The 15,300-nt window shown below is 45.8% G+C and overlaps 2 protein-coding genes across 2 annotated transcripts in view; one reads left to right on the top strand and one right to left on the bottom strand.

Moving 5' to 3' along the window:
• LOC106806083 overlaps positions 1 to 2,353 on the top strand; it is a 4,228-nt gene extending 1,875 nt beyond the window's left edge. The window contains exons 2-5 of the mRNA XM_014807935.1: positions 810 to 1,082; positions 1,325 to 1,383; positions 1,637 to 1,778; positions 2,002 to 2,353. Of these exons, the coding sequence (XP_014663421.1) occupies positions 840 to 1,082; positions 1,325 to 1,383; positions 1,637 to 1,778; positions 2,002 to 2,304 (747 nt within the window). The 5' untranslated portion in view covers positions 810 to 839 and the 3' untranslated portion in view covers positions 2,305 to 2,353. The remainder of the gene's footprint in view (positions 1 to 809; positions 1,083 to 1,324; positions 1,384 to 1,636; positions 1,779 to 2,001) is intronic.
• Positions 2,354 to 10,185: 7,832 nt separating this feature from the next.
• Positions 10,186 to 15,300, bottom strand: part of LOC106806079 (uncharacterized protein K02A2.6-like) — a 6,698-nt gene continuing 1,583 nt past the window's right edge. The window contains exon 2 of the mRNA XM_014807927.1: positions 10,186 to 10,803. Within this exon, the coding sequence (XP_014663413.1) occupies positions 10,447 to 10,803 (357 nt within the window). The 3' untranslated portion in view covers positions 10,186 to 10,446. The remainder of the gene's footprint in view (positions 10,804 to 15,300) is intronic.

Below are 15,300 nucleotides of genomic sequence, written 5' to 3'. Positions count from 1 at the left end.
TGTGTGTGTGTGTGTGTGTGTGTGTGTGTGTGTGTGTGTGTGTGTGTGTGGTGTGTGTGTGTGTGTGTGTGTGTGTGTGTGTGTGTGTGTGTGTGTGTGTGTGTGTGTGTGTGTGTGTGTGTGTGTGTGTGTGTGTGTGTGTGTGTCGCGCGCGCGCGCGCTCGAACTTTGCTCGTACTATACAATTCATTGGTGTATTGGTGTAGTGATGCAATTTGGTGCTGCTAGCTGTACATTATATCTCACAGAACTCGTAAGAAATGGGTTTGTGGCTACAAATCTGTGAATTCCGCCCTGCATATTTTCTCGAGAAAAAATGTAGCCATGTGTTTCGTGAGCCTTGACCTTCAATAGGACCTTCAATAGGAACGATAAAATGGAAAATTAATATAAAGCAAAATTTTTTATAATTTAAGATGATAAAACTAGCATCTCTTTGATAAAACTTGCATTCTCAATAATTTCATCTGCAAAATTCTGCATATTTTCTATACAAGAGACGTCACAAATTAATTTTAAGATCTAAATGAAGGTAAACTTGACCCTACACGCTCCCTAACGGGGAGTGCTGTAAAGTTTACAATGAAAGCAAAACCCACGCATTTGCCAAGTTTGTGGGATAACAGCTATATATTTCCTGTTATATCTCTTCATTATCGTCCATATTTGACGACAAATAGGCCTGTGTCAGTTGAAATCGGCGCGCATATTTTAATTTCTCGTAGTTTGCATCAAGTGAGGAAAGAATTATTTACAAAGGCGACAAACTCTCCATACCAATCAATAATTTCACGATCGTTTTTTTATAGATTTTATTGATAATCGATCAGACATCCGCCATGTCACGCCCTGTCGACATATATCGGACAGCCAACGTTAGGAATGGCATTCAGGGGACGGCGCGTGCCTACAGGTCCCCGGCTAGTTCGCCGTCCGAGAATGACGTCATCAAAATCTATTATCATCCGATAAGCCCGCCGTCTCGGAACGTCATGATGGTTGCTAAGGAGCTTGGAGTGCCTCACGAGCTACGTCACGTGGACTTGTTCAAAGGCGAGCACAAAACGGAGGAGTTTCTTCGCGTAAGTGGGGCCACTGCATCGGTGTACAAAGATCCATGAGCGAATGCGAAATCTGTGAGAAAATGCTTGATGAAACGATGAAAGATTTGCACGAGTACGGGTAGACTGGGCCGGTTGCGGTCATGCGTCCGCCATACTGGCACACCTCTCTTAGGTTACATAGCTGAATCACGACCGATAGTTGTTAGAAATAATTCATATAAAAGTGTATATAATAAGTGATTATTTTAATTGTTGAATAGATCAATCCCTTTGGAACACTGCCGTCTCTTGTCGACGAGGGTTTCATCGTGTGTGAAAGGTAGGGAACTTAATGCACGATGGGCAATTTCGACTTTCGTCACACCACAGTTCGTTTTGCGTATGATTTTGCAAACAACTAGATTCATTAGGACATTGAACGTCTAAGAGCTTCTGTCCAAACCAAATACTCGGTGTTGTCAAATCGTGTTCTAAATCGTTTCTTCATTCCTTTTCACCTTCGTTAGCGATCGTTGCTATAATATTAATATATGCGCGCCGTTATCCGCTAATGTATATTTGCATGTTAACAGTCGCGCCATAGTCACATACCTCGCCAACCGTTACGGCAAAGACGACAACCTGTACCCTAAAGACCCACGCCAGCGCACCCGAGTAGACAGCGCCCTGCAGTTTGATGTCGCTGATCTATGGCCGGCCATAAAAGCATTACAGGTGTGTACGTGTGTTCGGGGTGCACATGCGGTGTAGGTGCTTATTCACTCTACGCTATTCTAAAGGCGATTAATGCAGTTGCTCGTGTAGTTCGACTGCAGGATAACGGGGTACGTATATATATGCGTTGTGATGATGAAAAGCTATACATGGAATTTTCTAATACAGACCAGTGACGAAGCAGTGGATTTTGTTACTATTGTTTTTTCTTCACATACGACAGAAACCGCAGTTGTTTGGAAAAACACCGGCTGCCGACGCAGAAGAAGCAGTTCTCGCGCAACTGCGGCACGTGGACAGGATGCTAAGCGAACGCAAGTATCTTGTTTCCGACCACGTGACCCTCGCCGACATATGCGTCTTGAGCAGCGTGACGTTTCTGGAATGTTTCGGCAACTTTAGCATCGACCAATTCGAGAATGTATCGTTGTGGGTGGATCAGTTGAAACGCGAGTTAAGATGCTACGATGTCGTGAACGAAGGGTTCGAATTATGGAAAGCAGACAATCGGAAGCGCCAGGAATAGTGCGAACATATTATATATATATATATATATATATATATATATATATATATATATAAATTATATATATGTATATTAATATACTGTATTATATATATTTAAGAATCTAGAACTTTACCTAGCAATGTATATCCATATTTTATCATAAGGTTCGCGGAGGTAAATTTCATCTAAAAATACGTCAACATATTGGCACGGCAGTAGCGCGGGCTCACAAAAATCTTCTAATTTTTACTTCGACATGATGGGAACATGACGTAACACATGACGTGTATTTAGCGAATTTATCGAAATAAAAAGGCTGGTATATTTGGAAAAGTGATCATATAATATGTTGTTGATTTTATCAACGTATTGCTGCCATTGGTTCACATTACGGAGAAATTGCTTGAAAAGTATCTCCTATTACTATGAAACTGAAAAATGTAAATAGCAGCGGTGTGAGGCAAGGGACAGATGTAGTGAATCAATACTGAAAGTCAAATTAACCGCGTTGGTTTCTGCGAAGGAATTAAATTGACTACGTCACGAATTTTCTATGGTAAAATTTGTAAAATTTTTTGTTGCCCATTCTTTTTAACATTAAAAGTAAGAACTAACATATCGTTAAATTCTTACCTGATAAGATTGTTTCTCAACTAGTTAAAAATCTAAAAAACCTGGACGATTTGATATTAGTGTTCCTAACATTAATTGCTTGCTATGGGCTATGTATGCGTCACGAGTGTATGTTCACATCGAAGAATATAGTAAAATAAGAAGTATAATGCAGCAATTTAACTATAAAAAGTGAACAGAATTACTTATATTTTGTGAAAATAAGAAATATTTTTTTTTATTTTTTACTATTTACGGTGACGTAATCACTTTAAAGCCCGCGACCGCCACTCGTTCGCCGAGGTATTACTTCGTCTCTGGGAAAGGGCCGATATGTTTATTTTCTCGTAATAGCATATGACATTAAAATGCACTAATCTGCATTGTACACGTAAGGGAGATGCATTATAGACGTATAAGGTGGTCTTATGCCAATCTGACGTAGTCATTATCAAGAAATATATATATATATATATATTTATATATATATATATATATTGCGAGGATGCAATGTGCGACGCGCACATTCTGTAGGCATATGCCACACTCCAGATTAAATGCTTAACGTCGGCCCTACGTCATTTCTTTTGGACGATATGTCGCCCACATGTCCGCGCCCTATCTCTGTACATTGGTATAGCAAGACGTTCCGCAGAGCAGTGCCAGCACATTGAAGTAGTTAGCAAGCGTGAAATTTGCAATGCGCACATTCTGTAAGCATGCCACACTCCAGATTAAATACTTAACGTCGGCCCTACGTCATATCCTATGGGCGACAGGTCGTCGACGTGTCCGCGCCATGCCCTTCTATATTTGTATAGCCAGGGACCTTCGGCAGAGCAGTGCCACCACGTTGAAGCAGCGAGGGTGGATTTTTCGATGCACCTTCTCTAGGCATACCACGCTCTAAATTAAATGCTTAATGTCGGCGCTAAGTCATTTGGTTTGGGCAACAGGTCGCCGAGGTGTCCCGGCCCTATCCCTGAATATTTGTATAGAGGGTTCCGCGATTTTTCATATTACCCACAATGCAACGCCGCCGGCCATGACGGATACAGAAACCAGTTCAGGCATGGTACAAGTACATTGAGCAACGCACCTCTGCTCATGCAAAATGCATCACAACGCCGCTCTCCTGCGGTGTTGTCAACTGCAGCAATCGGTATCAGAGAGAGCCACACAGCTTTTTTTTTGGCTGCCTAGCGTGATCACAGCACAAGGTAAAGTGACGAGAGACCAGGCGGAACACAGACGCTTGGAGCAATTTCAATAAAAAAGCAATGCTGAATAAACACGAAATGTATTTACTACCAATGTCTTAATGTTTCTCTACTCTCTTTCGCATAGTATTGCCGATAATTACCTGTAAATGCCGGTCAAATGCTCCTCTGCAACACACAGGGACACCGCACGCACGGCGCACGCCGCTACACATTTACGCTTATATACATATATCGCCGGCATCCAGTAGGCAGCTATTTGAGTGGGGTGGGGTCTTGCACGTGTAGCATACTCTACATAAAATAGCACCGAGGCAACATGTGAACAGAATTCACCAAGCCCGGCTTTACAATTACAGTGTGCTGACATGATGCCTGTCCAATTTATCGCATCGTGATCCATGTACGGATAGAGAGATGGCCGGTATAATCAGAGACTGGGAGTGCATAACACGTGCTCGGATAGCGTAGATGGGACTCTCACTGTTCACCGATATACACCACTAACCCAACCGCAGAACAGTCTATCGTAGGCATCCAGGCTTTTGTGGTTCTGAAAGTCCTTGAGAGTATAAAATTGACTCGGCTAGAATATTAGGTAGTCAATTCACGAGATCCTAATAAGTACGTGATGGGCACAAGTTGTGGTCCTCGCTCCATTCTCGTACGGGTGTCGATTCCCAATGCACGCATTTTTCTCGAGATAGCGTGCTTTGGCTACGTTGTCTAGTGAATCAAAGTATTTGTCCACACTACGTACACTACAGACAGTCTACAAACGTGCATACACTAGCTATTATTAAAAAAACTGCGTTTGATAGCTATGGTAGATGCAGTAAAATCGGTGAAATTTCTGAACTCTCACGATGTAAACAAACTCAAGTCTATGAACATAATATGTGTTGCGTGCAATCTTTTGATCTGCTCAATCTACGAATCTCCCGACTGTATGGCAGCCTCATTGAACTGTAGCACCTAAAACCCACGCTGATAAACCTGTCTGGTAAATCGGGATCCTCTTACTTCTAATGTCTATTGCAATAATAACACTATAGCCAATGTAAAATCGGTTGATTGTGCAGAGTGGCACATTATACGCGACGCGTGTTCGCTCTATTTGTAACGGGATGGCCGGCGGCACGGGATTGTAGGTAATATTGCTATTTTTAGACTAAGTTGCGGAACCCTCTATAGACAGGGAACTTCGGCAGAGCAGTGCCACCACGTTAAAATAGCGAGAGTGAATTTTTCGATGTGCACCTTTTGGCATGCCACACTCTAGATTGAATGCTCAACGTCGGCCCTACGTTATTTCCTTTTGGCGACAGGTCACCGACTTGTTTGCGCTCTATTCCTGTACATTGGTATAGCAAGGGACCTTCCACAGCGTAGTGCCACTACATTGAAGTAGCGAGGGTGCAATTTTCGATGCACACCTTCTGTAGGCATACCAGATTAAATGCTTAACGTTGGCCCTACGTCAGTCCCTTTGGGCGTCAGGTCGCCGACAGTGTGGATCGCAACATCGTGTCACAATTCTCCAGCAGCTATGCTGAGGTACATAGGAATGGCGCTCGCGTCATGATCACTCGTCGCCGTGGACAGCCAGGATAATTTTCTTCGGCCGATCCCATGCAAACGGTCAAAACTGGACAGGGGTGGGCCCGCGGCACGTGAGCATGGTAAAATCCAACCTAGAAAATTTACTTTGCTTGCAGCATCGCTCCACAATTATCCAGCTATGCTAATATACATAGAAATGCTCGAACATCGGTGGCGCCACCTGTCCGAGGGACTGCACCGTGAGCGAGCGAGTTACGCGTACGGCGTGGGTAAAATGTCGCCAAGTAGAGATATGTGGGCAAGCGGGCGGGCATGCCACTCTAAACCATCAATGTGTCGTTAGCATGTCTGGCTCTCTCACGCTGGCAGCAACCTTGAAGGAATCTATCCTGAAGAAAACGCGTGTCAATGTTTACCAATTTCTCACTGCGTACCACCGCCCCTATCGCTGCTAGAGTGAAGGTTAAGGGTTGAATTGCACTGGCGCATTTCGTCAACATGGCCGAAAGGATCAAGATTACACTGGGCGTAGATAGCGGAGGGAGGGGGGGAATGCATCCCCCACTTATTGACGTGGGGGAGATGGTGTGTACAATCATCCCCCCCCTACTTTCCGGAGGAAAATGGGGGATTCAAAATTTTCTGGGGAGGACCCGCATACCCCCGCCTGTTTCTTACCACCTTCCTCGAAAACCACATCACATCCACACACACACACATCACATCACATCACATTACATCACATCACATCACATCGATCCACATCTTCATTGGCCACTGTCGAGCGTAACAAATTGAGCCCCCCACTTCAAAAATCGTTCCGCGGCGCCTGTAGAGTACTGCTAACAAATATTATGATAATGAATATTTGTATGCATATCAAAAGTCAAATTTGAGTTCACCTGCCAGGGCGTAGATAGCAGGGAATGGGGGTATATCACCCACACTTATTTAGGTAGGGTGGCGTTCATCCCCCTACTTTCAGGAAGAAATAGGAGAAAAAATCATATTTTACAGACAATAAATACTGGATATTTATCTACAAATCCGTCATCGCTATTTATACTCTCCTAATGTATTATTACCAAAATGGAACGTGACATACATCTACTGTAAATGCTGTAACTCGCTCTAAGAATGACATTATTTACTGAAACTCAGACGGTAAATTTTGGACGCATTCCCCATATACAATTTTTTTTTCAAAATTCCTTTGGGGTCTAATCCTTGCTTTATTCAAAATTTGAATAGACCTATTGAGAGTTAGGATATTGAGTTTTCACGGAGATTGAATGGGAAAATTCAATTTCATCTCACTTTGGGGTGGGGAATGGGGGTGGTGAGACTCGACCGGAAGTATATTCCCGATTTGTATAAGGGGTGAAAATATGCACTTTTTGGTTCAAATCTGGTTGTTTTTCTCATATTTTTTTGCAGTTTTAACGTTCTCAGTAAAACATACATGATATTTATTTTATAAAAATTTCAGGGGGAGATGATTCCAGTGCTGTAGTTGTCAACGGGGGGTGAGTAGCACGGGGCGGTCGGCCTCTAGAATTTTTACGGCAAAAGGGACACCCCCTCCAACACCCCCCCCGGGCGCTTCGTGCCCTTGAGCTCGCATGATTCTCCCCCCCCCCTAGAATTTCTTCTGGATCCGCACTGGTTGTGTGGCGGGAGGAGGGGGGCTTGCGTGTTATTAAACCTCTGGGATCCAAAGAAAAAAATTACCCTATAATTAACAAAATTGCACTTACAATATCAATACACTTACTTTTTTAATTCCCTCAAAAACGGCCATCTTGAAGGTTCTAAATTGCTAAAATCCAAGAGTTTCCGGGGGCTCCGCCCCCTGGACCCCGGGCAAGGGCTCTGCCCCTGTACCCTGCCAGGGGCCCTAGAGCGTGCCCCTGGACCCCACTCATTAAGCGCTTTGGGCCAAGGCACTCGCGGTGTGCGCTACTCGCGCACACATTGCGATGGAAGTAACAGCGAAATCATTCCTCCACAACTGAGGACCTGTCTACGCCACTGCACTGAGTAGCTCCGACTAGTCACAAAAATAACGGGGTGGCGATCTGACAGCGCGATGTTATCACAGCTCGTAGCCACCGCGAGCATGTAGAGCGCGCCACCGTCGCTCACGTGCTCATCCCCAAGGCTCGCCCACAGATTCGTTAGTCTGTGGCTCGCCGTCGCAACGACGTATCCCAACAGGTTAAATCAGCAAGCGGCCAAATGCAGCAACACTTCGACGATCAACGGTGACAACATCGCGACGAGTTTCGAGCGACAGACGTATGATGGGAGAGGACACAAGTAAAGGAGCGGCTGGCGGTTCGTCGAGAACCAGGCTAAGGGGGGTGACCGGGGAAGGCATGCGGGCTACGACGACATCTGTTAACACAGCATCGACCAGCACCGTTCCAGACCACCACGCACGCATAAACCTGCCTATGCAGGAGCCAGCGACGCAAAGGCGGGCAGGAGAAGGAAGAAATAATGGTTGAAGAAGTTGAAGGAGAGAGTTGCGAAGGGAGCGAGAGTTGCGGAGAGAGAGGAGAGACCGGCCACGGTACCGCGACCGCCCAGCAAGAAAGCGCGACAAACGTGCAAACCGTCCATAGCGCGGGGAGCAGGGAGAGAAAAGATCTGTCACACACCGACCACTGCTGGGCGTGGGTGGTGCTGGCCGGTTCGTGCGTCAACGCCCTCATTCTCAGCATTACGGCATCTTGTTTCGCCGATGTTCTGCAAAAAGAGACAAGTGAGATCGCCCTCATAGGATCGCTGCAAGCTGGCATATCACTGGTGGCAGGTGCGTACACGGTATCGTCAAAGATATATAGAATATATAACAACCGCATCGCAAAACCTGCGCTTGACATGGCATACACAAATATAGATTCTTTATATTCTTGTTGTTTGTGCACAACGGCGCGCATGCGGTGTACATGTGTGTTGCAGAGGAGCATTTGTACGGCATTTACAGAAAGTTATTACTAATATTTTGCGAAAGAGAGAATCATTAAGACTGGTAGTACATACATTTCGTGTTTATTTACCATTATTTTATTATTAGATGGATAGATAGATAATAGGTTTATTGCAAAACTAGCATTAACAACGTTACAATTAAAATAAATTTTGCAAACACGATATCATCAGGCAGTATAAAACTGACAATGATGATATTTACAATAACATATGTCCTATGGTAAGACATATAGATATCATAAAATGATATCAGTAGTACAACTAAAATCATCTTTAAAAATATATACAATATTTAAAATAACGTGATCCTTAGTCAAAAATTGTTTCAATTAAAATGCAACACAACGATAGAACCAAACATATCACATAACCGAAAGTTGCCCAAAGAGTTATTTCTGTGACGGCGGCATAGTTTCGGACTAGTGTCGGAAGGTGGCGCGGTGTTGCCGCATGTGCGAGGCGCGCGCCCTCTCGTTCTCGTGCTTGGCCGACATTGATGTGAGCAGACGTGAGTTAGCCGGCGTCTCGTAATAAAGCCGTTCATTACCAAATTCCTGTGTTTGTCGATTCATTGTGAGTGCTCCCATGAAGGCATAATAGTCAGCTTTCACATTTCAAAGATACCAAAATGTTTATTAGCCCGGCAGATATGTGCAATATTTGAGGGAATTGTGATTTATTATACAAGCATGAGCTTTGGCACACGGTTAGAGCATGCTCTAAGGAAGATTTTTGGCTATAGGGCCATCGCATATTTGTTCCATGGCAACAATGACGGCCATTTTCCAAGATGGCCACTATTCAAATCCATTATCCTTTATTTTCAGCTAATATTCAACATAGAAACATGATCTTGGAGCCTAAACAAACATTATCGGGGTCAAGGAATCCAGTCTGTCTCAGCTGCAGCATGTCAGTAGAGTGGATGTCGTGTGGAAATGGAATGAATATCTCCCTGAAAGTCTGAAAGCCGAAAAACGCAGCAAGAGAAGGGAGGGAGTTCGTAGACACGTTGAGCCATCCAGTGCCATTCCTGGAAACTGGCCGGAGTTTCTGAAATCAACGACAACAAGGCTGAGCTGTTCTACTTTTTGGCATCTAGTGTGACAGTTGTTTATACTGACAAATAAATAATCAGCATCAATCATGCTGACGTCCTCTATACTCAGCCCCGAGATATCTCAGGTCTTGCACCATGCACACATGAGGAGGTACCCGCATCCTACTGCACCTAGCAGTGTAAACAGGAATGATGCTATCAAGCCAAACTTGTTGTAGTAACCGGAATAATCTTTAATAACTTGTACAGTGTAGTACAACTTTCACAATCGCACAAAGAGACAAAGAACGCGCACACGCGCATACGCGCGTGTGCTCACCTCCGCGCCCAGAACCAGAATCCTTTTTCCTCTTACATCCTCTCTCTATATTCCCCCAAAACTCTTACAAACCACATGCACTATGCACATGTACCCGTTCTCACAGACCGCGTCCTACCCCCCTGTTGTGTTTCTCACAAAGAGTCAATAAATAAATCGTTTATTGTACAACAATAGTATCGTTTATTGTACAGCAATAGTATCGTTTATGGTACAGCAATGGTATGGTACGACGATAAGAGTTGCATAATCGCACACTATCTGTGATCAGTCTTTATAAGTTTAGAAAACGGTTCTTCGAAAGAATCCTCGTTGTTATTACTGGAGGCATCCATCTTCGCACCGCCCGTAGCGCCATCTCTAGTCAGTTCTGCCATGTTCGCGAATGTTCACTTTCGTGCATCGCCACAACACCTCCCCGCCGAGCCTGAGAGTTCTCCTCGAAGGCGTAGCTGCTGGCAGATTAGACGTTTGGGTGGCTTTGACGCACGTTTCGATCGTCGCAGATTTTCCGGTCCGTGGGATGGTTCCTCAGCTGGTATCCTTAGCTTCTTCCCTCTCGGCACTGGTTGCTGAATCGGGGTTTCCTGGAAGGCTGGATCCACAGGGGCATCCGTTGGAGAGTCCGGAGCAATGTTCTGTGTCCTGGGACGTGGTTTCTCTCCCGGCTCGTAGTCTTCGTCGGACGTATACCGAGGGCGTAACTGTTCCACGTGTCGGCGCCACGTCGGTCCTCTGGGGATTACCCTGACGTTGAAAGAGAAGATGCGTCTGTAGCAATGCCCAGCGGTAACGAAGGATTATAGTGGCTAGAACGTCGTCTGCCGTAAGCATGTCCTTCAGCGTCTGAACGCTTTCTTCTCCTCGCTGCCCCAGTGCCAAGGTACGTCTTTCTTGTTAGGCGGTGCAAGGCTCGGCTACCATCTGACAGGTTCGCTAGGAATTTCCGTAGAACTGGACGAACCCAGGAAGGATCGGAGACCTGACACGTTAGTCGCGTTCCGCATTTGGCGGACGGCATCCACTTTCGACCCTTCGCAATTCCATTCCTGTGCGGTGATAGCCGATGTCCAAGGCGTCCACGGCTGGTTGTGCAAGTGGCACTCCAGCCTGACATCGGAGTCCGTCGTTGTAGATCGTTGCAGGAGGGGCGCTGGAGATTCTCCACGTGGTCGTTTGGCGTCCTTGCCGCTGACCAGTTATGTCGTCCATGGTAAACTGCAACGCCCTGGAGGTCACCTTGTCAGCTGCTCCATAATCTCCTGAAGTAACCGGGGGCTGACTTTATCCCGAAGCGGTAATCGAAGTTGAGCAGGCAGCTCCCCGGTGAGTGTTCAGAGCTAGCCGTCTTTGACTGCTAGGCGTGCTAGTTGAACCTGATTGTAGGCCATCTGCGGAGTCAATCTTCGTGAAGCCATATCCTCCTCCAGTTTCCGCATCAGTCGTCTGGGAGAGGCATCGGATGGACGCATGTGTTTCCAGCTGGGGATTGACGTTCACCGAATAATCGCCGCATACCCCGTATTTGGGCTTCGGTTTCCGGCGGTGATGCGCTTTCGGACTGGAACCACGGTGTGCCGTAGTCGCAGAATTGCACAGGCTTCCAGACTCCTCTTTTGATACCATCATCGTAGGCTTTGCCCAGGTCCTCCTGAAGCGCAAATGGAACCGACCTCGTTTTCTGAAGATCGCGTGCGCATCTGGTTTGAATTTGACCTCGAGTTCAAAATCGCTTTAGGCACCCGAGTTCGTCTTTCCACAGGTCTGGGTACTGGTCGCATAGCTTTCGACAGGCGCCGCCTGAAGCCGTTGTCGTCGGAGGTCGTCGAAGACAGCGTTGACTCGCGTTTTGCCGACTGCATTGCGTTATCGACCGAAGATTCCCAATCGATCCGTTGCTGCCTCTTCCTAGCAGGTTTAGGTCTGGAACCGTGGAGACGATGTAGCGATGTCGTGCTTGAATCCTGATCCCGGTAACGGTGTAGTTCCGGTGAATGTACCCAAAACTGGCAGGTCCGTGCTTGCTAGCCGACTCGATATCGCCACTTCGGCTTCTCCAGCTTTGGTTGCCCAGCTTCTCCAGAAATTTCTGTGACGAAGTTCCATTCGTCGCAGTGTCGATCTCAACGACGTGGTTTGATCCCTGGAGTTCGATCGGCACTTCAGCTGGGCATTGAATCGTCGTCAGCCATTACCATGTTAACCAGCTCATGGGTAATCTGCTTCACAGGGTGTCTGCATCCCTGGCTTCTGCATGCAGGCGGTTCGATGTGACCCTGCTTCTTGCAAAAGTTGCAGATGCGTTCTTGAAGGCGACACAATCATTGGCTAGGGTGGTTGTCCTTGCCACAGCGGTAGCACTTAAACTTCGGTTTGGCACCCCTTCTTTGGCGACTGAGCTTTTCTGGAAGGGTGCTTGTGCCTTGACCTGTTCACGGCGTTGGACTTCGCACCGTAGACTGTCTCCTTGGCGACGCGGCGGCGCATCCTCAGTCTCGATAGCAATGTTCACTGCCCGGGCAAATCCAATTCATCGCCTTTGATCTTGAAGAGGGCCTTTAGGAACTGCCCGTTGCTGACGCGAACAGATGAATCGGGTCCGGAGGGCTTCATCCTGGGGGTCCTTGATCGACGTGAAATTCGCAGGTAGCTGCGTCTTAGGCGTATCCGAGCAGCTAGTTCCTGTATGGTCTTCGCCTGGTTTCTCGCTGCAGTTTTCGCTCCAGAACTGAATCGTTCCGGACGATGAATCGTTTCGGATCAAATGGTCCTTCATGTAGGTAACGATCTGCGTCAACGGTAACTGGTTGATGTCTTGGGCGGGTATAGCTGTGGCGGCGAGATTGGCCAGAAGTTTGTAGACCGTGGCGACTGGTTGGTGAGGATACTTGCCCCTTTCGCTCATCAGGAACGGAATTGGCCCCCGACGAAGGTGCAAAATCTGGCCCAATAGTCAGTCCACAGCTCCGACGTGGAGTCAAAGGGGGCAAAAGCAGGTGTAGAGGAACCCACTAGTGACGTGACGTTGGGGACGTTGCTGTAAAGTGCTTTGTCGCGTCCCATCTGTTCTTGATGTTGACGACGAATGTCCTTCTGTTCACGTCCGAACGCTCCCTCAATTCCGCCATCTGGTCCCGCAGCAGCTGTGATCAGTTCCGCTCCGCCGTTTCAGACTATTCTTGTAGGTCCGTAGCAACTTCGGGTCTTGACGTGTGAGTCTTGACTTGGCTCGCAAGCTGATACGAGTCGACTGCGCAATTAACTCTGTGTGTTTCTCACAAAGAGTCAATAAATAAATCGTTTATTGTACAACAATAGTATCGTTTATTGTACAGCAATAGTACGTTTTATTGTACAGCAATGGTATGGTACGACGATAAGAGTTGCATAATCGCACACTATCTGTGATCAGTCTCTTATAAGTTTAGAAAACGGTTCTTCGAAAGAATCCTCGTTGTTATTACTGGAGGCATCCATCTTCGCACCGCCCGTGGCGCCTTCTCTAGTCAGTTCTGCCATGTTGCGAATGTTCACTTTCGTGCATCGCCACAACCACCCCATTTCAGCAATGACCGTCTCTAAATCTGTCATTAACCTAACCCACGTTCTATACCATTCTCCCCTATACATCAACATGTAAGCCGCGCATCTCTGTTGGCGCGACGCCTCTGTTCAGCTAGACTATGGCTAAAACAAACTACGAGTCTAGCTCCAGCTGACTATTCATGGTAACACGTGCAAAATAGACATGTTACATTATTCTCCCTTATTCCCCAAAACGAAGACTACCCTGTCATCCGATTCAATCCCCGCCTCTACACTTTAACTGAAACCTAACCAATTCCAAAAAATAAATTACTTACCCTAATATACTTCCTAACTCAACCAACGAGCGGAAACGCTCTTCTGCCGATTAAACACCCAACAATCAATACACACATAACATTAACAACAATCAACAAATACAATAAGGAAACACATATGGCGTAGAAAACAAGTAAACGTATAAAGTTCGATCATAATACAACGTCAGAAACTCAACACATTGGCTATGAACATTCTGATATCGCCTGCAATTACTTCTCACTCTTGGCGTATTTTATGTCTGTAACGTATGTGCGCGTATGCGGTATACTGACACGCATTACCGCAAACCACGTTATATCTGGATTATATTCTCATAATCCCAGGCACACGAGGGCCCATGCACAAGCAGGGCATTAAAAATCACGGCTCACTTGATTGTGGTACGTTGTCACTTCCACACATGCGTAGCAAGCCAACAAAAATTATCAATACATCAATCCATCATACATTCATAACAGCCAACAAAATACGTAAGAAACACTGATTTCATATTATTGATAAAATGTTTTGGTCCTATAATCAAACTCTTTAATGAACATTGATGAAATGTGTTTAGGCGTCTGGACAATAATTAGTGGAAACTACCGCCACTGGTTAGCACAAATTACAAGAAAACGATCACAAATTTCTAAACAAATTTCACGAGAAGGTTTTCCCACACATAAAAAAGAGGTTACAAGCATTATATCAGTGAACAAAATACGCGCGTAACATTTAAAACAACCATTAAACCGACATACATACATACATGCTATACATTCATATATGTCAGTTAATTAAGCTATGCTGAAAAACTTGTGTCGGCCGTTCCGCTTAGTTCAAAGGCCGTATTACTTCCGCCTCCGCAATAGTATAATACCATCGACAATATAACCATAATGATCACCGTTTGAAACTAAAACAAGTATAAGAGAATACAAAAAAAAACCGTATGGTGCAGTGCTTGCATTGGTGTATACAGGAAAAAAACCTCGAGTATTAAACGTTATAACTATACTATAACGTTTTTCACTTTTAATACGAAATATAATCCGACACAGATGATTCAAACATACCCATTTAAGTTATATTCGTGACTGCGCATCGTTGTGACAATGCCATCTATTTCTCGTTGCCTTCGTGCGGCACTCTAATTCTTCACTTTCTCGTCCTTCTCGCTCCGTATGAACCATTGCCCTGACGCGGGCGGCCCAGAACGGTCCTCCATCTCCCGATATAGCTCCAGGCCGATCCTCGTCGCCCATCCGTCATTGCGTCGTCGGCGCTACCGCAGCCTGGGCTCCATACTCGCATCATATCCAAAACTGCGCTCTTTCCGTCCTCTCTCCCTGTCTCGCTGTCTTCTCCTGTCTTCTTTCGCTACTGTTTCTTTGCTG

Source organism: Priapulus caudatus, unplaced genomic scaffold (assembly GCF_000485595.1).
Source record: "Priapulus caudatus unplaced genomic scaffold, Priapulus_caudatus-5.0.1 Scaffold140, whole genome shotgun sequence".
Classification (NCBI taxonomy): domain Eukaryota; kingdom Metazoa; phylum Priapulida; class Priapulimorpha; order Priapulimorphida; family Priapulidae; genus Priapulus; species Priapulus caudatus.
The sequence above is the reverse complement of the archived record's forward strand: the minus strand, read 5'-3'. Positions and strand labels throughout refer to the sequence as shown.